This window comes from Callionymus lyra, chromosome 18 (genome assembly GCF_982586985.1).
Source record: "Callionymus lyra chromosome 18, fCalLyr1.hap1.1, whole genome shotgun sequence".
Lineage (NCBI taxonomy): Eukaryota > Metazoa > Chordata > Actinopteri > Syngnathiformes > Callionymidae > Callionymus > Callionymus lyra.
The window spans coordinates 14053720-14077928 of NC_141835.1; the positions used below are offsets into that span (position 1 = coordinate 14053720).

At 40.3% G+C, this 24209-nt stretch overlaps 1 protein-coding gene and 1 pseudogene across 1 annotated transcript; both read left to right on the forward strand.

Moving 5' to 3' along the window:
* Positions 1–220: 220 nt before the first annotated feature.
* On the forward strand, positions 221–20537 carry LOC148060588 (RAS guanyl-releasing protein 1-like). Its single transcript, XM_087779809.1, has 17 exons — positions 221–435; positions 556–725; positions 7518–7623; positions 11168–11230; positions 11326–11457; positions 12438–12591; positions 12688–12861; positions 14168–14284; positions 14359–14634; positions 16045–16125; positions 17306–17410; positions 17494–17603; positions 17731–17875; positions 17946–17982; positions 18186–18308; positions 19542–19870; positions 19971–20537. Exons 1-17 carry the CDS (start codon positions 299–301, stop codon positions 20103–20105), a joined length of 2394 nt encoding a protein of 797 aa, XP_087635935.1. The 5' UTR covers positions 221–298; the 3' UTR covers positions 20106–20537.
* A 1730-nt stretch (positions 20538–22267) lies between these two features.
* On the forward strand, positions 22268–23796 carry LOC148060589 (uncharacterized; annotated as a pseudogene).
* The last annotated feature ends 413 nt before the right edge of the window (positions 23797–24209 follow it).

Consider the following 24209-nt stretch of genomic DNA (forward strand, 5'->3'; position numbering starts at 1 on the left):
GAAATAAATGAATGTCAATCGAGTTCAACTAAAGATCAACACGTATGTAGGTGTAAGGGGGGGAGGGGGGGGGGAGATCTTTCAAACATGTCAATCTATGCTAAACTAACCACCAAAAAGGTTTCATGGAGGATCAACTCTCTCTCTCTTTTCTCTCCCTCTTCTGGGTGAGTGAGTGACAGCGGCCGCCCACTCCCTCAGACGCGCTGGATCTTTAACGGTGTAACGAGCGTCGAGTGGTTCCCACTATGCTGCCGAGTCCTCGCTGGAGAACCGATCCCGGCACCACACGCACCCGATGCTCCCAGCGAGGAGGACGCAGATGGACAGTCTGGTTCAGCCGCTCGTCGCCCAGTACCTCGCCATGGGATGCCAGACCAAGGAGAGCAACCAGAACGAGAGCATAGCGCCGGACGACAGAGCCAAAGACGAAGGGTGAGAGAAAATAAAATACTTTTTCTTTTATATTTACGCACAAAAGTTTACGCTCTTTGCGTGAAGGAATTTAAAATCTATTTCTGTTTTTCTTAAATATGTTTTTTCCATCGTTTTAAGGAAAGTGGCCCCAGGATCCAAGCCGAGGATTTCTCCACCTGGCCGCCCTCAGAGGTTCCATAAACCCGGGCACGCTCAGGCTAACGCGGGGAAAACCTCCGCGTCCCTCGGTCCCCTCACCAAGGGGGCGAGCTGGCAGGAGCTCATCCAAACATGTCTGCAGTCTTTTGGTAAGTTCAACCATGCCTTTATTTTTTGATTATGATAACCATTATCGTTACTTTTATCTTCTTTTTTCCATTTTTAAACCCAAATATTGAGTTGAGAGCGATGCTAAGCTAACCTTAGCTAACTACCAAAAACAATAGAAATTGGCTTACTAATTTAAATTATTGTTAGTTTTGTCAATTGTAAAAAAAAAAAGAAGCTACATTTAAGTCATGTATTTGGTTCGGATTGTGTTTTAGTAAAGTGGTACGGTAGACATTTGTTAAGGGACTTTACAGAAATAATTTATTTGAATTCTGTTCTATTAATAATTGAATTTTGAATATCGACCCATTCAAAAGTTCCTTTCAGACCAGTTTACTAAAAAAAACAAAAAACCTTGTATACTGGTTAACTCTTTATGATTTATTTATTATTTCCTTTTATGAACATAAAAAGGGAGAAATGCTAAGCTAACATAAGCTAATTACCAAAACAATGATTAGCAATTAGCTTACTAAATTAAATCATTGTTAAATTAGTTAATTGATCTTGGATTTTTTGTTTTGTTTTTAAAAAAGTACAATTGAAGTTATGTATTTTGTTTGGTTTACATGTTGGTCCAATTGGACCACAACCCATTTCCTAGTGAACTCTTTATAATTTGCTTATCTTTTTTTTTTTAATTAAAAAATGGAGTTGAGAGCTATGCTAAGCTAACCTAAGCTAATTATCAAAACAATGATTAGCAATTAGTTTACTCATTACAAATCATTGTTAATTTAGTTCGCTGTTCTTAGATTTAAAAAAAAAGAAAGTAAAATTGAATGTGTATTTTGTTTGAGTTATGTTTTGGTCCAATGGACCACAACACATTTCCTAGTGAACTCTTTATAATTTGCTTATCATTTTTTTAATTAAAAAAAAGAGTTGAGAGACAAAGCAATGATTAGCAATGATAAGCGAAATTGTATGTTTATTTTGTTTGGGTTATGTTTTAGTCCAATGGTCCACAACCCGTGGACTGGGGACTGGTACTGGCCCGTGAGGCATTTTGTTACAGGGACACACAGAAAGAAAAGCAATTTATTTCATTCCCTGTTGATTATTACTGTCTGAAATGTGACTCTTGACACGTCAAAACGTTACTTTCTGTCGATTTTGGTTGAAAAATAAACCTGTATAGTCGGGAACTTTACAATTTGCTTATTATTTCTTCTTATAAAAAAATGGAGTCGAGAGCTATGCTAAGCTAACATAAGCTTATTACCAAAACAATGATTAGCAATTAGCCTACAAATTAAAAATCATTGTTATTTAGTCAATTTTTAATGGATTTAAAAAAAAAAAGCAACATTGAAGACATGTATTTTCGCGAGGCATTTGTTACTGGGCCACACAGAAAGAAAAACAATTTATTGAATTTCTTTTCTATTGATTATTTCTTTCTGAAATGTAACTCTTGACAGTTCATTTCAGCCAAGTTCACAAAAAAAAACAACCTGTATACTAGTAATTATTTTTTTCTTTTATAAACAAAAAAACGAGTTGAGAGCAATGCTAAGCTAACCTAAGCTAACTAACAAAGAAAGCTAACAAAAGTAAAGAATTGTTTTTAGTTAATCGTTCTTGTGTTTACATAAAAGCAAATTTTAAAGTCATGTTTATTGTTATATTTTTGCTTCGATGCACAAGTCCTGGTCCGGGCATTTGTAACAGGGCTTCGCAAAAAGAAAAAATAATTTATATATATATTATTTCTGTTCTATTGATTATTACTGAAATGTGACTTTTGACATGTCCAGACGTTACTTCCAGTCAAGTTTCAGTCAAGTTTACTCAAAAAAACATTGTCTTATAATATACAAATAATAACTGAATATATTTCTGAATTTCCATTGTTGTGTTTACTTATCTTAACGAGATTAGTATTTTGCAGATGAGTTAATTCGGGGTGTAAACGTTCACAAAAATCAAACGTTTGTAAAAAGAAAACAAACATTTAATGAGAATACAACAAATCCACCAACACGGTTACTACAACTGTACATTTTCCTGAACGCATTGAACTATCTAATACCTTCATAACAATGGGCTGTGATTGAGGAGGCAGGATCAATCAGGCGAAGATCTTTAGCTTCATCAAGTTGTCTGGAGTGCTCTCACAGTTATGGTGATTGCTGTTCTGAGGAGAAAAAAAAAAAAAAGAGAGGGCTTTCAAATGGCCGTTGCCTGGTTACACAAATGGAGCAATGAAGAGGTGTTACAATGGGCTGCACATAAAATGACATCCCCTAACTACATTTATCCACAAAGGGGGCGAGGACCGGGCAATAGTGACGCTGCTGCTGCTGCTGCTGCTTATTTCGGGCTTGTTTGTGATGATGCTCGAGTAATAGACCCAGCGGGCGGAGTTGTAGGAAAGAAAGAAAAAACATCATCATTTATTCATCCATCTCCGAAAATACTTCTGAAAGGGATGAGAGATGATGAATAGGTACAATTGGTGAAGTAAGATCTTGAAGTTGATTCCCCGGCCAGAGTGCAGATGTAACTCTCCACCTGGATCTGGACTCCTCGCATGTTGTATCTGTAGAAGGATGCTCGTGCCATAATATGCAGATATTAGGTGATATAATAAAGGTGTGAACAAGCTGTCACTCTGCAATGGTCCAACGCTGATTCCCATTTATTCCTGGTTTCTTTGCAGGATCGTTTTATCACAGGACAAACTATTTATCCTGCACACCTACTTATGCAGACCTACTTATCGTGGTAATTTAGCGGCAGTAAAATAAGGGCTTAAGTGCGGCAGATTCCTTGCGGCCAACTGTCTTCATTATAAACTATATTATTAAGATAGTATATTATATTTTTCGTCCTAAACATAGTTTTTAAAATGCATGGCATTTTTTATGACAATATCACAGGGAAACACCACAAAGTCAAGCTCATAAATGTCAATGATAGTTCCTAAAGAATGATAGTTGCAGATATAGAAGTTTTTATTTGGAACTTCTGAATGATACTCTCTTTACAATTGGCCCTTGATTGTTTCCACTGCATCGACTGTGGCCCTGGACACTTAAACCATGTAGAACCGTTTTCCTTTCGGTTGGTTGAAACGAAGCGTCCACATCACAGGGAAACCCCCCCGAGGAGCAACAAATCCTGCCCTTTTCTCAAATGCAAGCATTCGCGTAGAAGCTATTTGAAGGATAACCTGAGAGTGCTGCTGGTCCAGCTGGGGCCTAAAGGTCAGCTACCTAGACATTAGACCTCAGATGCGGGACCAGCCTTTGAACAACAGACCACGATGAGGTCCGGATCAATGATCGGTGACATCATTGCTACCTTCAAACTTCACCGCTTAAGAGTGGTGGTGACACTTATTTGTTGTATTGTAAACAAAAGGTCCTTTGGGATTAAATTTCTTTGTATCCAAAATACAGCCTTGAACAAAGGGATCATCCAGTGTCTGTCATAACAAGGAAAGGCTGATGAATTACAAAGATAACCTTCAATGTAGGCCAGGATCAGTGTGACGGATGTTGTTCTAAATCCCTGTACTGGATCACACTGCGATGGGCGGGTTCCCTAATTTTCCAGTCCACAGGGGATTTCCTGCGGTAATTAACCCTGTACTGGGAGGGTTTGTGGCGGAAAAGTTGGGAAAATACGGAATGTTGCAACGGTGGAGAGTCACGACTTCCTGTCGTGATTTCAGCTTCACTCGGCGCGCTGTGAGTCGACGAAATACAAGGTCAGGTCTTTCATTGCGGTGAAAACAACTTACCTGCAGGATTATACAAGAGCCGGCGATGACGCCCCGATGAATGGACCAGAAGACACTTCTTCAGTATTCAGTCATGTTCAAGGACTGTTTAGAACTTCACTCGAAAAAGATTTACACAACTACTTATCAGCTGTGGGGTGGTTCAGACTGACCCGTCTTTCTTTGTTTTGCTCCAAATGAGATATGAAGAGCAAAATACGCCTCCTCTTTTCCCAGCAGATATCCAACAAAACAAAGTGGGATATTAAAAAAGTTGCAGGTTGTGGCGCTCCACTGTGTTTGCTGCGCCATTAAAAAGCATCTTTTTCAAGAAACCACTCAACGTTTTAACGATTATCTAGCGAGCTCTCTGCTGAAGACAGAATCAAGTAAAGAATAGACTAAATAAAAAAGAAAATTGTCATTTAATGCATTAAATACATACACATTCCAAAATATTACTATGCTTAGTAATGTTTATTATGATTTTATTTCAAATTTAATAAAATAGTTCTAGTCATAGTTTGAAATGGGAGTTAAATGTTATGATACGGAGTCAAAAATATGTATTACGGTTAAATTAAAGTAAAATAAACCATAGAGATAAAGGGTCAAAATATAAAAAATAATAAGTACATGATTCTAATAAAATACATAATCCAAATGAGATACAAAGTCAAAATAATAAATTACCCCTTCATGCTAAACACTGACAAATGTGAATTTAGATGGTCACAATAATAATATAAACATTGATAAACGGAGTCAAATTTATATGCATTTTCAAAGTGATAACAATTATAAACAAAAAAATATGCATTAACCAACAAAGCATGGGGTTTATTAGCAGCAAATCAATAATGAAATAAAGTGAAATAAATCATTACCAAATATGAATGATGAGCTCAGGATTCAAAAGTATAATAATGGGGGGAAAATAATGGTGATTTCACCAAAATAGAGAGATAAATAGAGAGGTAATTATGGTAATAATAAAGTAACAAGTAAAAAAGGAGATAAGTAAAATGTAGATAATAAACATAACAATAATGAAGTTACCAGTGAAAAATCGAGAAAATATTGACAACATGAACAAACTAAGTAAAAAATAGAGCAACACACATCAGAATATTGAAGTTAGAAGTAAAGAATCAAGAGAATATTGACAAAGCAAGTCATTAATAAAAGATAAAAAAAGTGCAACAAACAAACTCTAATTGAATTAAAATATTGATATTATATTACATAATAAAACATAGCAGTTGAAATGCATTTGCATTTCCCTAATTCCCTTCTACATCAAATGAGACATGAGTTTCCCCTTTATGTAGAGTTGTGTTTAAAAAAAAACAACTTATTTTTCCATCCAACTGGTGACATTGACTGGGTTTAGCAAAAGCTCATGCAGGATGTGAGGCTGGATTAGTGGGCTTCAGCTGGAGAGGACAGTCAGCTACAGATAGCAAAGATTGGAAAATATGTTGCCATGGCTTCCGAGGTATTTCCAAGGTGATGCGGCGTGGGTCCTCTTTCGGCGGATGTTCTCAGTGTCGCTTGTACAAACCGCGAGGGGAACAATACTCTCCGGCTGCAGTTTACAAACACAATAGTCGCTGTGCAATCAAACGGCCTTCCTCTTTACGAGAACCCGCGAGCCGCAGGTCAAAGTCTCGCAGAGGAGATAGAAAAAAAAGAAAAAAAAAGAGTTTAGCGGAGGGAAAGGTGTTGTCTTCACAAAGACAGGAAGTGATGCAAACGCAGGGAAAGAGTAAAGGGTAGGGAGACAAAAGGAGAGCCGTCGTTCACACACTGGGAGGAAAAAGGACATTTCTCTGATGACGACATGCGAGTGTTCCCCCCAAAAACTAGATCACCTGCCAAACATTGTAACCCAGAGACAAATAAAGTGTTCAATCTTTGTCTTTCTAAAGTTATCAAGCGAGTGTTGATCTTAAATATGTGCAGTTTATCTGGAGCCTTTTGGAAAACAAAAAAAAAGAAAGATAAATGAAAGCTGAGAAAGAAAATTTGCCATAAGAAGAATACTATGAATCAGAAGACTAACCCTGGCAGGCTCCTCTCCATGCACTGCAGAACGTAACGTTTTAAGACGTCCTTTGGTCCTTCTGCCATAAGATGCCACAATAGATCTCTCCTTCATGCTTGACATCCATCTATCTATCCATCTATCTATCCATCTAGGAGTTGAATTATTGAATTGAATGTATTATGGAACAAACGAAGAATTAGAACTCAAGAATTGTTTTGACTTACTGTATTTTTCGGACTATATGTAAGTCGCACCAGCCATAAAATGCATAATAAAGAAGGAAAAAACATATACAAGTCGCACTGGAGTATAAGTCGCATTTTTGGGGGAAATTTATTTGATAAAATCCAACACCAAGAACAGACATGTCATCTTGAAAGGCAATTTAAAATAAAAATAGAATAGAGGCAACAACAGGCTGAATAATTGTACGGTATGCTTACATTACATGACACAACTGAGAACGTGCCTGGTATGTTAACATAACATATTAAGAGTTATTCAGATAACTATAGCATAAATAACATGCTAAGAAGTTTACCAAACCATCCGTGTAACTCCAAATAACTAAAATCCAATGATATCTTCATCCTCGGTGTCACTTTTAAACAACTCTGCTAACTCCAGAGGTAGAAAATGCGGTGCTTCCTCTTCTATGTCGAAATTATCAACACAGGCCTAGAGCGCCCTCTTGCGGTTTAGTGTAAAAAATAACATGTGAAATGATATACCGGTAATAATGTGTTAATAATTTCACACACAAGTTGCTCCAGAGTATAAGTCGCACCCCCAGCCAAACTATGAAAAAAACTGCGACTTATAGTCCGGAAAATACGGTATTAAACATAGTTTTTGTGGACTAACATCAGAGTAACTAACCATAAACATGTTTATCCATGTATCGAAAGCCAAGATACTTTGAAAGAAAAAAACCTTTCGAATGTTACTTTCCTTTCCTAAAGAAGACGCTTTCTCCGTTTTGTCTTGCAGATCAGGACGGTTGTGTGTGCGGCAGCAGCCACTTGTTGAACATCACCCTGACCATGCACTGTCTCCTGGTCTCCTCCAGCGACCTCCTGGACAGACTCGGCTCTCTATATCCTTCAGATGTCTCGAACAAAGTCGCCACGGGGCGAGCCGTTATGCAATCCCAGCAGCATTGATTCTGCCATGTGCTACTTTGGTCGTCAACATAAGACATCATAGATGGAGGGTCACAGAGGAGACTGAAGCCTTTTTGTGTGAAAATTTGAAAGATGGAGGACGGTTTTGGTTTGGTTTCAGATTAAAAAACTTAAAAAAAACGCTTAATCAGATTTTGGTTCAAAGACAGGTTTTTTTAATTGTAATTACAATGAGAAAGAATGACCAACAGAGTTTCCAGTTCTGTACGCAAATTTTATTTAATTGTTTCGTAGCGTTTTTCCAATGATGCATGAACAACGTGCAAAACCTCTTCTTCCGTTTACTTTTTATTCAATAAAAACTGTTACTGTAAGACCTAACTTTGCTGATATAAGATCAACATTAGTTCACGATCATCAGCACAGGACTCGTCGCTCCCCCCTCCCTCACCTGTCTCACTCTTAAAGGAACAGTGACACGCAAAACAATCGTATTATCGTATTTTCCTTGGGTTTGTTCAAAAATGTAATTTCAAATTTGTGCAGACTTGAAAAAACTTGGTGGCCTATATTTTCTTTTAGCCTAACTAGAAAATATTTCGTAATTTTCAGCAAATCAGTTACAAACATATACAGTATAATAACTTAGTTTAAGTTGAATGTCAAATAGTTTGGTTTTGAATGTCCTATTATTTTGTATTCTGCATTTTTGAAATGATGATGATAAAGTTATTACGATGTACAGTATATTCTATGTAAACCCTCCACAGTCATATATTTCTATACATAAGAAAAGACAACAACAACAATGACTAAGTTAAACAACTGCAGTAAATATACAGTACAAAACATTGTTATGATCATTTTCAATGCCAAGCTAAGTGATAGTTCAACTAAAATTCAATTTTCAGCCTCATGTCAACTAAGGGTTGGGATTATTTTCAGAGTAATCTGTTCTTTTAGAGTTATAGACAAAAATGTTTATTCATTTTTATGTAGCGACTAGAGCTCAGTTGTCTTAGTCTTCATCTTCGTCCAAAAAGACACTTAATAACATCAAAATACCTTCAAACTGCTTGACTGTCTGACATAAGAGATTTAGGCTGAAAACCTAGTATCATTCACTCAAAACAATCCTAAAATATAAACTTGTTTAAGTGTTTTTCTGAAGAAATCCTCATGTCGAGGCTTCAATACAAGATGGACGTTACAGGCCAGCACTATGGAGGTATTTTGAGGTTCTTAAGTGTATGAAGTAAAGCTTCATTTGCCACATGAAAATTAACAAAAATGTTTGCCTATAACTCAAAAACGGAGCAGATTACTCTGAAAATAGTGAAGTTTGAATTTGGAGATCATTAACTAACGTTTTGTATAAAGTTTATTTCATATATAGCATAAAGAAAGTCAACATAATATGGAATTATATTACAATTTAAAACCAAAAGGGTTTTGCGGCTCCAGGGTTTTTTGGAAACAGGTCCAAACGGCTCTTTGAGTGGTAAAGGTTCTAAGTGAACTCATAGTCATCATCGGTTTAGATTACTCATACTCTATTTACTCAATTCTTGCGCTTGTGTCGACTAGCACTACTTTACTTGACGCTAATCACCAGCACCCTACTCCCCATAACAAAGATGTTATGTCATTTTGAAAAGTTGTGCAATGGACGAGAATCCAGACCTTCTTGTGTCCAAGTACACCATTGTCTCCAACTTTCGCGGCGCTGCGTTATGTGTGATAACCTGATGGTACTATCATAATGACAGGGTTCTCTGCTTTCAGATGTTTCAAGTATACAATGGTCATTGGGTTTTGACATTATAAAATGGATCTACAGGTAGGGCCAGGAACATTACCAGATATAAGTATTTCAGGAGTGACTCAACGGCTGCACTTAAGCTTCAAGAGATGTCTTGTGCATCTTGTCAGGATGTGTCCAGGATACCTTCCACACAGAAATAGTGGATGTTTCCCTTTTAACCATAATTGGATAAGCAGGATAAATTCTGTTTTTAGTTAAAGTGGTCGGATAGGGGTTTAAAGGTAAGACAGGTTAGCACGGCCATCATCACGTGCCTTATTCAACCGTTATCCTTACGTTTCCCTCAAAGCAAGAGCTTTTATTCTCAACCACCTTTAGCGAGATAGAGTCGCACGTCATGAAGACCCTCAGGGGAACTTGCCCGCTCAAAAAGCAGCTCTCTCCGCATTTCAGGTGTTAATTACCCCTTTCATGGACGACTCCCTCAACAACTAAAAATACACTCAGCGCCTCTGCTGCTCAAAAGACCTCTTCTTCGCTCACAACTACGTCACTGCACTCAATGGCGAGTGGCCCCTCTGCTATTTTTCACCTACTTATTCCAGATCTATGGTGGAAGGGTGACATCAGATGAGGGCGAGAATGAGTGAAGAGACAGAGGGGCCTAATAGCCCTCATCACCGTCTGGCCTCAAGATTGAGGGGGCCGCACTTCAACACCCATGATGCAATTAGCCTGTTTTATATGCTTCACTTGCACATGATTCCTGCCAATCAAGTGTCAGTCTATTTATAAACACGTCTTGTTTGTGTACAAGGCTTGGTCAGTTATCTCTGTGACGTTACAGCAGCGAAAGGTATCCAAGGTTAGCTCCGTTTCTGTTTGTACATTATGCTTATCAGCTCCTTCAGCATTCTGGGATGATTCATACCGTGATGCCGAACACATTCTCTCCATGCCTCCTCCCACATTGCCAAATGTCACTTCTGTTTGGTTTAGTTGCGTTTTATTCCCTGAGTTGTTGGAAGATGCTGCAATGGAACAAACCATATGTTTATCTTCTTTTGCGGTCCTAAGCAGCAGGTGAAGAATGCAAGACGCACTTTTATCTTTGTCAGAGATATTCGAATGATATTCTGATGTAGTCACAGTGAGATAAGGGTTAGGGTAGGTGTTCTTCGTAAACATTGTGACCGGACTGTATCATTCAGAGTGTTCAGCGAAACCAGATCAAAGCTGTGCGGCATCGATAGTGGTAACATTTCCCTTATTGATATTCCACTCGTTGATAGCCATATTGAAGTCTGGTAAGCAGTCAGCGCGCTTTCCTTGTCCCTTTAGTCATGGAATACTACCGTTACTAAGAGCAGAAAGTCGGCAACAGAACAAAAAAAATGTCGGACATCTCTAATCCATGGTCTGGTTGCTGTACCGGTCCTTTAGCTGGGTATGATTCACTGTGGTCTAGTTTAGTTTGAGGTCACTAGTGGGGTCAGTTTATCAACTTACAAAGCTTACAAAGTCACCTAGGATTGAGGATTAGCTGATGTAGGTATCTTAGAATTATATTTGTAATGAGGGTGCGAAAGCGTTTGTCAATTTGGCCATTTTTGTATGGCTAAATGTCAATTAATGTAGCATCAATCCCTTTTAAGATAGTCCCACAAAAATGTTGTTTTGTAACGATAAGACAAACACCATGTCTTCACCCTTTCAAGGCAATTGGGAAAATCCTTAACCATCATTTTCACATTCAAAACAGCGATGGACAGCGAGCAGCCACAGGAGTGCCAGAAGATTTGCTACTTCATCAGGTCCGTTTAACACGTCTTTATTTAGCGCCGCCTAATTGCGGTTCAAGTGACGTGAATCGGTGAGGAGGTGTCGTGTCCCCCCTCCGTCCCTCTAGGTACTGGATCCAGGAATTCTGGATGATGTTCCGGTTGCACCACAGCTTGACGGACAGCTTGGACCAGCTCCGGGAGACGATCCGGGAGGAGGGACAGGAGCATCTCTGCGCCCTCCTGGAGACCAAGTGGATGTATGTGTCAAAGTCGGACCAGCTGTCTGCCCACACATGCTATGATGCTTCACCGTCACGACCGGGGGAACTAAAGTTACTCCATGTTTATACACAATTATAGTTTCGGACCCTCCATCGAGTCGAGCCAGTCAGTTTAAAAATGACACATTTTATTAGCTAAGGAATACAGTTATCAAGTCAAAATGGCAGCAGAAGAAAATGATCTTCGTTTCCCCGCCCATAGGGACTTAAAGCGAGCAGAAGATACACTTTCAATTTCAGCAAAACCAACAATTAGCGTCCCAAGACAGAAGAGCCAGCCAGGAAAAAGAATATTACTGTTTGAGCTCCATGTTGGTTTTTCAAAAAGTTGCTTTTGAGTCATTCCTCTCCTCCCACTTCTCACTCCTGCCTGTCCAACATCAAATGTCGCTTTGGATACTCAATACGCAAATTAAATACTATATTTTACTTTATCTGGAGTGGAATTATAGAAACATGCAGCCATATTTAGACGACCCTCGTGAAATTGAAACATTTCCTATTTAATCCCATTTCATATTATTTGTGTGTATTTATTCAGTGTTTCACTTTATTTCTTTATTTTCAATTTGTTTTTTAAAGGCATCTTCTTGGAACTTATCTATATCAGATACTTTTTATGCTGTTTATTACATTATACTTTTTACAATAGTCCTTCTAATATTCCTGTATTTTTAATGTATTATATTTTACCTTAATATAATTATTATATTTTTCCGTTTATATTTTCTTTGTAAAAATTGACATTTAATTTTTAATTTTTACGTCCTTTTTTTCATTTTGTATCTCTTTGAATACTAGTGTTCAAACTTCATTAGTATTACTGATCAAAAATTAAATACGGTATATTTTAAAATATATTTCTTTATATACATTATTTAATTATTGAAGTACCACGTGTAACTTCATAGCTGGTCTTGGAGTAACAGAGTTTTTCTGAATTCTATTGTGTGTAGAAATGAGCGGGACTGGTCCTGGAAGGCAAGTCAAAAGATACGAGTTCACTGCAACAAAAAGAGAAAAGTCTCTCTTCTATTCGACCACTTGGAACCGATCGAACTGGCCGACCATCTCACCTTCCTGGAGTTTAAGTCCTTCTGCAGAATATCAGTGAGTACATGCAGCTTTAGTTACTTTCTTTTTATATATAATGGAAATCCCCCCCCATCTGATCTCTTTGCCGTCTCCCCCTTCTCTCACCACAAGTTTGTAGACTATCATAACTACATCCGTAGCTGCTGCATGAAGGACATCCCGGCCATGGAGCGATCCATTGCGCTGTGCAACGGGGTCTCCCAGTGGGTGCAGCTGATGGTTCTGAGCAGGCCGACGGCTCAGCTGCGGGCAGAAGTCTTCACCAAGTTCATCCACGTGGCTCAGGTAGTGGCCTAACCAAAACCTGCTACATGCAACTTCCTGTTTGTGCGCACCAGACACTCACTCTGGACTCAAGTGTGAGACGTACACACGAATAACTGAGTGATTCCTTTAGCGCGAGGGGATTTTGATAAGATATGAAACCACAAAAATGATTTAGAATGAAAAATGCAAGGGTCATGTAATTCCGTTTAAATGTTATATTGTACCTTTAACATGCTTGCACAGGTTGCTAGAATCATTTTACGGCCAATTTGACTTATTGGACTAATAATAAGGTAGTAGTTAAAACAAATATTTAGGTAAAAAAAAACAGGCTTAGTCCAGACACAAGAGTTTGTGGCAGTCATTTTGAGCCCAAGACAAACTGTAGGACCACTAGAGCACCCTTGAGACTCAAAATCCTTTTGTAGGTATAGATTGCCCACTCTTTCTTATTAATAATACACTTTAAAAAATTCATAAGGTCCGTCCACTACTTCCATTTATTCATTGTTTTTAGCAGACACTCTTATTCTACGAAAAGACTTAAAAAAAAGGAATTAACAATCAATCACGCAAATAATCACAAAGTGATAGGAGTAGGCTGCAACGCAGCATGCTAGCTCACCATCAGGAGCAATTATGGTTAACAGTCTTGCTCAGGGTCACAACTACTAGCGCTAGAATTGAACCCACAAATTCTTAGAGATGGAAGAAGCGATTGGAGAAAAAAAAGACGTCTATAACTTAGAACTGCTTAAGGTAGAAAAAACATGTTTTCTTTAGAAATATATAATACATAATGATACTGGCGACACAGATTTTGGTGCTTTACTTTTGGTTTTAATGAACATATTAAATTAACATCATGGAAAATAGCGAAATTAAAGATGTATAAATAGAGATTAATAGTGTCACTTCAGAATCTTAGAGCCTCAAAATAATATTGACAGACCGTTTATTTACCAATTGCAAATGTATCTTGTTGAAAATTCAGAAATAATATAATTAAGGGACTTGGTCCACTGCAGGGGCTTTTGCACTGTCATCCAAATAACCCGTTTGGTTTTAACTCAGAAATGAATTTCACACTGTAATGCGCCGGAGACTGTGTGAATTAGAGAAGTGCAAAGAGAGGCCCGGAAGCTCTTCAAACAAGGATGAGTGATATCAGTACACGGAAGAAGAAAAGCACAACAATACAAGGGGCTTACGCAACAGCAGTATTGTGGCTTATGTAACCACAGCTACCTGGAACAAGTTTAATTGTGCGTGTTTATGTGAGTGTGTGCGGACGGACTGATGCTCTCCGTTTTGCCTCCAACAGTGTCTACATCTCATGCACAACTACAACACACTAATGGCGGTGGTGGGCGGGCTCTGCCACAGCTCCATATCCAGACTGAAAGACACCACGTCGCACGTACCCAGCGAGGTCAGCAAGGTAAAAAAGGGAACGATGACGTCGGGCCAGAAAACGAGGAAAGAGACTGAGAGGAAGTCCGTTCGCTTCCGCAGGTGCTGAACGAGATGACGGATCTGTTGTCCTCCTGCAGAAACTTTGACAACTACAGGCAAGCGTACAACCGCTGCTCAGGGTTCAAGATCCCCATCCTCGGAGTCCACCTCAAGGACCTGATCTCGGTCAACGAAGCCATGCCGGACTACGTGGACGACAACAAAGTCAACGTCCAAAAGCTCCAAGCACTTTACAACCACATTAACGACCTGATCCAGCTGCAGCAGATCCCGCCCAAGCTTGACGCAAACAAGGACCTGGTCCACCTTCTAACGGTAGTTTGACCCGCGTCGGCTTTTTCGTCCTTCATGTTTGTTCCTAACAGACGAAAGTTTCAATCCCTGATGTCATAGTGATACAACACAAATAGTACTTTTATGCCACAGTGCTGCCTAGCAACCCAGCTGACTGAAAGAACTGCTGGAAGTGCGTTCAAGATTGATTGTGAGTCACTAAACTACACAGAAAAATAAAAAGAGAACTCTTAAGGGTAGAGCTGGAGCTTTGTTCCTGGATTAATTCCTTACTATTCATCTTAAATCCCCTTAAAAAGGCAATTTATTGGTGGCAGAAGCTACGTTTAGCACTTGAAAACATTTTAAATTTTACGTTTTGGTGCCAATTTTGCGCCCAATTGGGCACAAAATGGCAGTAAAGTATGTAAATGTTACCTTTCCGAAAAGGCGATTTCCGTGCATGTTTTCGGCCAACTTCTCGATATTGTAGCGTTAACCTCGTACAACCAAACGACTCAAATCTTTGCATCGACAAATTTCAGACGATGATCTGTGACCTCCTAGAATTTTGGTGTCCTCAGTCTGTACGTTCGACCACAGCAACGTTTCGAAAATCGCAAACGTTCGTCCTTGAAAGCGACCTCCACTTGTTTTTCGGTCGACCACCTCATTTGGGGTCAAGGAACATGACCTACCCAGTGACCCTTCAACCTGCCCCACTTTACTTTTCTCTAACACGCTATCTCAGACATCCCAGGAGGCATTTTTTTGCGTGACGGACAGACAGAAATCGTTCTTATTATAGTAAAGTCAACACCAAAATGAAACATTTTAGTCACTTACGGGACAGTGCAGATGGATAAGGTTGTCAATCAAACTACCTTTTGTCCTTCAACCCGCCGTACCCTTAACTCCAAATCCACCACAAGGAAAAGTCAGCAAATCAAGATGACTTTTCGAATTCAAATTAAAGATGGCTCACAACATTTTTAAGAGCAGATAAATCGCAGATAAACGATGTCTTTAAGAGGTAATTTTAGGGTCTTAAATCAGCAAAAGATTTCAAATAATACTCACTTTAAGAAGTCTAGCGATAATATACATGACTAAGCAAAGCATTTTTCATCAAACTCGCACACTTGATGAAGTGCTGCGTTGAGTTTGCAGATTATAAAAATCAATTGAGACCAGATAAGTAGCCTTCTCTGGCTTCTCTCTAAACATTTGGTTGAAACAGTTCTTCCAGAGATTTACCTTGTCGCAGATGCAAATGAGCGTGACGGCGTGCGGACAGCGCCGGTGTGGGCGTGATGACAGTCTGAGCGAGTGGGCGAGTGTGAATGCAGCATTGTTGTGATTTAATTAATTCTCAGTGAAGAGATTTCTGTTCAGACCGTGACCCACTTTTCAGGTCCAGCACTGACGCCCCGTTACGTCTCCCCTCCACAGCTGTCCCTGGACCTGTACTACACCGAGGACGAGATCTACGAGCTCTCCTACGCACGTGAGCCCAAGAACTGCAGAGCACCTGTGAGTGTTTCCACTGACGCACACGTCGACAAGTAAACAACAAAATATATCTGATAGAAAAGTCTGAATGCTTAGTTCAAAAATTAAAAATGATCGATTGTAATACAAAAAAGTTCTAAATGAATTAAAAGCCTTTAGAAAGGGGAAATTGTTTTTGCATCTCATCTCTTGCATCTTCTATACTATTTTCTTACTCACAGTTAAGCTGAATCATAGTTGACACTGAAAATATCTGAAGCAGGATTAAACAAAGTATTACATAAATGTTATACTTAATAAAAAACATACAGATATACAAAAGAAAAAAAACCCTGATCCACTCTATTGACGTAATTTGCTGCATTTTCCAAAACACAAGATAAATCTAGTAAATTTGTGTCACCGTGATTAAAAACACTGCATTTTTACACCATCTAAATCAAAATTTGTATTTGATAAAGTGTAAATGAAATGTGTTCACTGAATTTTTTAACAATAAATGTTGTTTATGCATTGAATTAAACACTGGATTCACTCCGTTAAAAAAAAGAAAAGGGTTTGTGCTTGAAATGTGATGTTTTTTTAAAAAATTTGAACATTTTGATGCTATAAAAAGTCAGTGTTGAATTAATTAAATTGATCAATTATCAACTACTATGTGTCTAACTCAAGGCCTGGGCCCCAGAAAGTAGTTTTTGTGGCCCTGGTTTGACTAAACAGTTAACATTAGATTAGCCTAAAGAAGATTTATACAGAAGAAGGATCAATTATGTGGATATTTTAATATAGAAGTATAAAAAAGTTTGTTTAATTCGTAGGGTTATGTATAGGAAAGAATCTTAATGATACGTATCAAGATACAGGGGCAAAAGTAAGATGTATTGTGATACTGTAGGAACAAGTATATATTCGTAGTATTGTCGAGTACTTGACTCTGGTGTTGCAGAATCTACAGACCACATGACTCTTGACGAAGTCGTAACAGCTTTCATCTGTTTTGAAACCAAAATATGTCCAAACAGCAGCTTTAAAAGCTGCTAGAGTCGACCGTATCCTCTCATCCTCAGTCATTGTGTCTTTACATTGTTCCTTTAGCAGAGGAGGAGGTAATGACTGCTTCCATGTAGCAGCTGGAAGTTCAATTGCAATACAAAAAACGTTTTAATTTGTTGATCTGTTTTTCTGTGTGATCCAAATATAGCCAGCGACTCCGTGCAGACCTCCTGTGTTAGTGGACTGGGCTTCGGGGGTCGCCCCCAAGCCTGACCCCAGGACCATCAGCAAGCATGTGCAGCGAATGGTGGACGTGAGTAAACGAAAATCAAAGAAGAATCTGTGAGTGTTTTGTTTTTCCCGATAGTCACGGCTGCTGCTGTCGTTTTCCGACAGTCGGTGTTCAAGAACTACGACCACGACCAGAACGGCTTCATCCACCAGGACGACTTTGAGAAAATCGCTGCCAGTTTCCCGTTCTCCTTCTGCGTCATGGACAAAGAGAAGTGAGTGTCAGAACCCTCCGAGCGCCACCAGACCTCTAAACAGGAAGCACAACATTTGTCACACATGCGAACGTTCTCACACTCTGCTGCCAATTATAGTTCGCGTGTGTGGTTTGTCTGGTTACAGACAGGGTCTGGTCAGCCGAGAGGAGATCACCGCCTACTTCATGAGGGCCAGCGTCATCTGCTCCAAACTGGGCCTGGGATTCGTCCACAACTTCCAGGAGACCACCTACATGAAACCTACTTTCTGTGACAACTGCTCTGGATTTGTATGTCGCCTCCAAAAGTGAAACTCTTTTACCGTCATTCTGATTGATTTTTTTTTTGTTTCTCTGGCAGTTATGGGGCGTCATCAAACAAGGATACCGATGCAGAGGTGGGTCCGGCAAAATGATGCGTCAGCGTGTAATAAATCAACAAAATGTTTTTGCCCTAAACAGCGTTATAATCGCAACCAAATGTACTGATTAAAAAACACTCGTGAATCACTTTGTTTAGCGCTAGCTAGCCAACTGGTTAGCATTGTAATTCGTACAAACTCAAGATGGATTTCACAACGTTCCCCTCCGTGTGTCCCAGACTGCGGGATGAACTGCCACAAGCTGTGCAAAGACCAGGTGGCGTTCGAGTGCAAGAAGAACGCCAAAGCCGCCACCGACAGTCCAACGCCGAGCTCCACGCCCGTCACCGCGGGAACAGAGGGTGGGTGTGAACCCGACTAATGTGTTGATTTAAGTGTGTCTTAAATAGATCTTGGACCTCTATTGTACTCATCAGTGCGTGTCCGTTTGTACAAAACTCTCTTTTAATCTAAATATTTACATTAGAAAATATACTTAAGCCCCGCCCACTGAAAACACCATTTTTTTTTTCTGGAGATGAAATCTTGTTTACCATAGCCCCGCCCACTCTATTGTGATTGGTCAAACATCACGGTTTGTCACGCAGCGCCGTCAATCCCGGAAGTCTTCACCTCCAAGTGACTCGTTGGAAAAACAAAGCGAGGCGTGATTACAGCTGGCTGGAGGAGGAGTGAAGCCGTTAGTTTAGTCAAATTGGACTCCGCTCTCGTAACCTCTCGTTCGCCCAGATTTCAGACAGGGGAGAACTTTTTAAAGAAGTAATAACAACATTTGAAACATGTGAGCGAGTCAGAAGAGTTGTACTTTCGCAATATTTTTTCTACAAAATTCTAGTTGTCCAAAACTACTAATACTACTCAACAGAGGTCTCACTCGTGTGTATATATATAGAGCATTTTTAATTAATGATCTTCTAATCAAGCTAGAAGTAGAGAGAAGTGACAGAATGTTGGAGCCTCTGCAGGTTCTGCAGAAATAAAGCCGAGTGGGAGGAAACATTGTTTCCTGTAATCTCAGTGAAAAGAGCAAAACAACGTGACATTCTCTTTATTTAGCCACAACAGGAGTCCCCCCCCGCCACCACCCTCCTCAACAACTGTATTCTGTTGCACAGTCAGAGTGAAACCTCCCACCTGCTCGCTCACAAGAGGTTTCTCTGAAGATGCCAAATGTTAAGAGTCTCCCTCGGAGTTTCTCGTTCGTTTTTTTTTTCATACCAGGAAGTGATCGGCAGTTATTGCTCAACACTACGTCAATGAGGTTGTTTAGGTGTTAGCTTAGCATTGGCATTAGAGGTAAAAAATAATGTACAAGATTAGATAAAAAAAGGGAATAGTGCTTTTTATAATTTCTCCACTAGATGTCCTCATGACCGCACATTAAATCTAACACATGGGTGTCAAACTCAATCTCATGAGGGGCCAAAATCTTAAGGCAGACTTTGGTCCCAGGCCAGATAAAACTTCTATTTACCAACAGAAAGTTGAAGGCGACATTGTCTTTTTATTCTTGGAAGTTCGATCTATCTTAGTTTTCCTCTTTCAAACATCAAAACTCCCCCCCCCCCCTCCAGGTTCTGAGGACTGTCCCTTCCCGTACCCCCCATGCGAGGGCAAGGACTGGAGCCCGGAGTCTCTTGCCAGCCCACAGCCGAAGCCCCAGCAGGTCCACAGTGGGACGCAGACGGACGGACCCTCGCTATCCCCGTCGTCGCCCGAGCCCGGCCACGTCCTGCTGCCCTCCCTGCTGATCCCGGTGCCCCCCGCCCTGCCCTCGTGCCCGAGTCCGGTCCCTCAGAGGAAGCAGAGGTCGTGCGCCAAGTGGGAGAATAGAGCGTCGGTGGTCCAGAAGACCAAAGAGGTGGAGGAGGACGGGAAACCCACCATGGAGACCCTGGAGTCGGTGAGTGCTCGTAGCATCTTAAGGACTTAAAGTGAGGCCCAGATGTGGCCCTTTGACTCAAACTTTACGGCCCACTTGACGATGCGTTTGTGTCTCCCAGGACAACCACAAGCTCCAGAAAGACAACGAGACACTACGTCGCAAGCTGAAGGAGGCGGAGCGAGAGGTGGAGATCCTGAAGACCATCCTGAAAAGACACGCGCTCCACCCGGTCGAGGAGGACTCGTCCTCGTAGGGACCCTGGGCGGAGAGGAAGTCCCAGACCTGTACATTTTAAGACCATCTTGTAGTCACCTGATGCTTTTTTTTTTTAAGTTTGTGGTAGACCAGAGTAGTAAAGAAGGCAGAGAGGTGAAAGGTCAAGAGCAGTATTAGACTTTGACAGAACTGTGAGTCGAAGTGATCATGAGAGGAAAAGAAATACGTATCAATATCCGAGGAGGTCGTCTGAACAATGGCCGGAAGGGGGCGGTATAGACAAAGCTATTTTCTGTCCGAACACTAAGTAACTTTATTTTTCGGCCAAACATGTTCGTTGTTCTGGTTCAGTATTGTGCTGTGAATGGAACTTTGTTTTGTACCACGTGATTGTAAATATTGTGTCCGCATTTGAGTTATTTATCATCGTCAGTATTGAGTTTCTTCTAATAAAATGACGTCAAGGAAACGCGTTACCGCTTCTTGACCAGAGGGGGGAGCCATTGTTTCTAATAGAGAACTTTATTGTGATTTGGTTTACACTGCCAGTAAAAACAAAACATTAAATGACTTACAGTTTGTAATTAAATAATTAGAATGTATTATTTTAAAGTATCGAATACGTAATGCAAACAAATAAAAAATATTAAGCATTATAAAAACAAAGTAAAAAACATTTATAAAATAAAAATATATACCACGTAAATATAGATAAATCAAAGAAATACGGAGGAAAGGACGTGGAAAAGTTAAGCTTCAGAGTTAAGGATGACCTCTTGTTAGGGTCAACTGTCAGAGACCTAAATCCTGTTGGATTTACTGCTTTGAAAGCCATTTGCTCAACAACTCATTTCCTCAGCTTGCACTTCGTCCTCAGCTTGGGGATGTTTTTTTTCTCCCTCTCCCTCGGTAATGACCGAGTTGCTGACAGAAGAATAATCTCAGACTCTCCAGCTCATTTGACGACTCGTTTCGGAATGTTGGATTGATGCCGCTTTACCAGCTGCAGCATCGGATAAGAAGCACATTTTGTGTCCAACATCAGCATCGCTCACAGTTCCTCCTCAGATCCTCACTCTGGCATCCATGACCTCTGGAAGGCCTGAATCTGTCAGTTTGAAGCCGTTTTTAAATACATCTGACCGTTATTGTCTGCAAGATTCTTCCCCTTGTCATGTTTGAGGTTCTTTCCTCTCTTACATCATTAGAAACAATGAGGCTTCACCTTCATACTGGCATAGATTCTCTTATTTGAATCATAATTACACGTGATAATTTACTAGATTATTTTTTTGTCATGTCTCGTTTGGTGAGGAGATGATTCTTTCATTGTTCATTTTTTTTTAAAGATACATTTTTTTTTCTAATCTCTTTTTTTCAATTTTCTTGGGGGGTAAATTTTCCCTCCTCTGCCGTTGACCATGTGTTAGATTATCTCCCCTTCTTCTTCTTCTTCTTCTTTTCCTTTCGCCTGCTCCCTTCAGGGGTCATCTAAGCCTGTTCTCTGTATCCCCCTCTCTCACACCAACCAACATCAATGTCTTCTTCCACTACATCCATAAACCTTCTCTTCAGTCTTCCTCTAGACCTCCTGCCTGGCAGTTCCAGCCCCATCAACCTTCTTCCAACATACTCACTATCCCTCCTCTGTACATGACCAAACCATTTCATTCTCTCTGACCTCATCTCCGAAACATCTGACATTTGCTTATCCTCTGATTTACTCATTCATGATCCTATCCTATCTTTTTTTTCCACTTGCAAAGAAACCTCAACATCTTCATCTCTGCTACCTCCAGCTCTGCATTTCCTCAGTGCCACTGTCTCTGGAGCATACAGCATCGTTGGTCTCACCACTGTCTTGTACATCTTTCCTTTTATTCTGGCTGATACTCTTTATTCACACATTTCTCCACCCATTCCAGCTAACATGTTTCTTATTTTCCACAATCTGCTCTGGACTGTCGACCCTAAATACTTAAAATCCTGTACCTTCTTTATCTCCAATCCTTGTAGCCTCAATGTCATCTGCAAACATCATAGTCCATGGAGATTCCTGTCGAACCTCATCTGTCAGTCCGTCCATCACCACCGCAAACAAGATGGGACTCAGAGCCGAACCCTGATGTAGACCCACTTCCACCTTGAACTTCTCTGTTACACCTACAACACCTCACTGCTGTGTCACAGTTGGCATACATGTCCTGCACCAGTTTAACATACTTCTCTGCCACTCTAGACTTCCTCATACAGTACCATAGCTCCTCCCTCGGCACCCTGTCATATGCTTTTTCCAGATCTACAAAAACAGAATGAAGCTCCCTCTGACCTTCTCGGTATTTCTCTACCAACATTCTCAAGGCAAATACAGCATCTGTAGTTCTCTTTCTAGAAATGAAACCATATTGTTGCTCACAAATGCTGACTGCATTATACTGCTCTCATTCCACTACTTTTTCCCATAACTTCATAAACTGTATTCCTCTATAGTTACTGCAATTCTGAACATCTCCCTTATTCTTGAAAAAAGGCACCATTACACTTGTTCTCTATTGTGCTTCTTCACACTCTCTAATATCTTGTTGAATAGTCCAACCAGAAACGCTACTGCCATCTCTCCTAGACACTTCCATGCTTCCACGGGTATATCATCAGGATCAATTGCCTTTCCATTCTTTATTTGCTTCAATGACTTCCTCACTTCACCTTTACTAATCTCTGCTTTGTCATGGTTCACAGGAGTCATCTCTTCTACCCTTTGCCCTCTTTCATTTTCTTCATTCATTAGCTCTTCAAAGTACTTTTTCCATCTTCCCATTACTTCTGTGGCACATGTCAACCCATGTCCTTCTCTATCCTTAACCCCCCGAACCTACTGTACATCTTTCCCATCTCTATCTCCGTTTTGCCAACCGGTATAAATCATTCTCTCCCTCCTTACTTTCCAACCTAGCATACAAGTCATCGTATGTCCTTTGTTTGGCCTTTGCCACCTCTACCTCTACCTTGTGCAGCATCTCCCTGTACTCCTGTCTGCTCTCTTCAGTCTTCTCAGTGTCCTACTTTTTCTTTGCTAACCTCTTTCTCTTTAGTCTTATATACTTTACTTCCAGACGACACACTAAGTACTCTCCTACCCGTCTCCCTGATTACATTAGCTGTAGCTGTCCAGTCATCTGGGAGCTCTCCCTGTCCACCTTTCTTTCTCAACTCCTCCCTGAAAACCATAGAACAATCTTGACTTTTCAGCTTCCACCACTTTGTCCTTTGCTCTGCCTTTGTCCTTCTAGTCGTCCTTGTCACCAGATTCATCCTGCAAAGCACCATCCTATGCTGACTTGCTACACTCTCTCCCACCACTACTTTGTAGTCACTGATCTCCTTCAGGTTACATCGTCTATACAAGATGAAGTCTAACTGTGTGCTCCTACCTCCACTCTTATAATTTACCCTATGCTCATGCCACTTTTGGAAAAAAGTATTCACTACAGCTTTTTCAACCTTTTTGCAAAGTCTAGCCCCATCCGTCCCTTTGTGTTCCTGTCCTGGATACCAAACCTGGCCATCACTTCTTCATCACCTCTATTTCCTGCACCAACATGTCCATTGAAGTCTGCACCAATTACCACTATCTCACCTCTAGGGATATTCTGCATCACTTCATCTACCTCAGAAGAATGTTTCTTTCTCCTTTAATTAACATCCCACCCGTGGGGCATAGCCACTAATAACATTTAACATCACACCTTCAATTTCAAGATTCAGACTTCAGTCTATCTGACACTCTTTTCACTTCCAGGACATTCATAACAAACTCCTCTTTCAGGATAACCCCTACTCCATGTCTCACATAATAATACAACTTGCACCTAAGTTTCTCACCTTGCTACCTTTCCACCTGGTCTCCTGGACACACAGTATATCCACCTTCCTTCTATGCACCATGTCAATCAACTCTCTTGCTTTTCCCGTCATCGTCCCAATAGTCAAAGTCCCTACTCTCAGTCCCAGACTCTTGCCTTTCCAATTTTCGCTCTTTTTATGAACCCTCCTTTCCTTCTTTGACTTTGAACCACAGTTGCCCAATTTACATTGTTGCCTTTTATCTTATTGGCACCAATGGCGGTCGTTAACCCCGGCC

Excerpts from the sequence above, each read along its gene's own strand:
- LOC148060588 (XM_087779809.1), top strand. The coding sequence starts at position 299 with ATGCTCCCAGCGAGGAGGACGCAGATGGACAGTCTGGTTCAGCCGCTC. Across the intron at positions 7,624-11,167 it reads CTGGACAGACTCGGCTCTCT|ATTCAAAACAGCGATGGACA; the intron begins ATATCCTTCAGA and ends CATCATTTTCAC. Across the intron at positions 17,876-17,945 it reads GTGACAACTGCTCTGGATTT|TTATGGGGCGTCATCAAACA; the intron begins GTATGTCGCCTC and ends TTTCTCTGGCAG.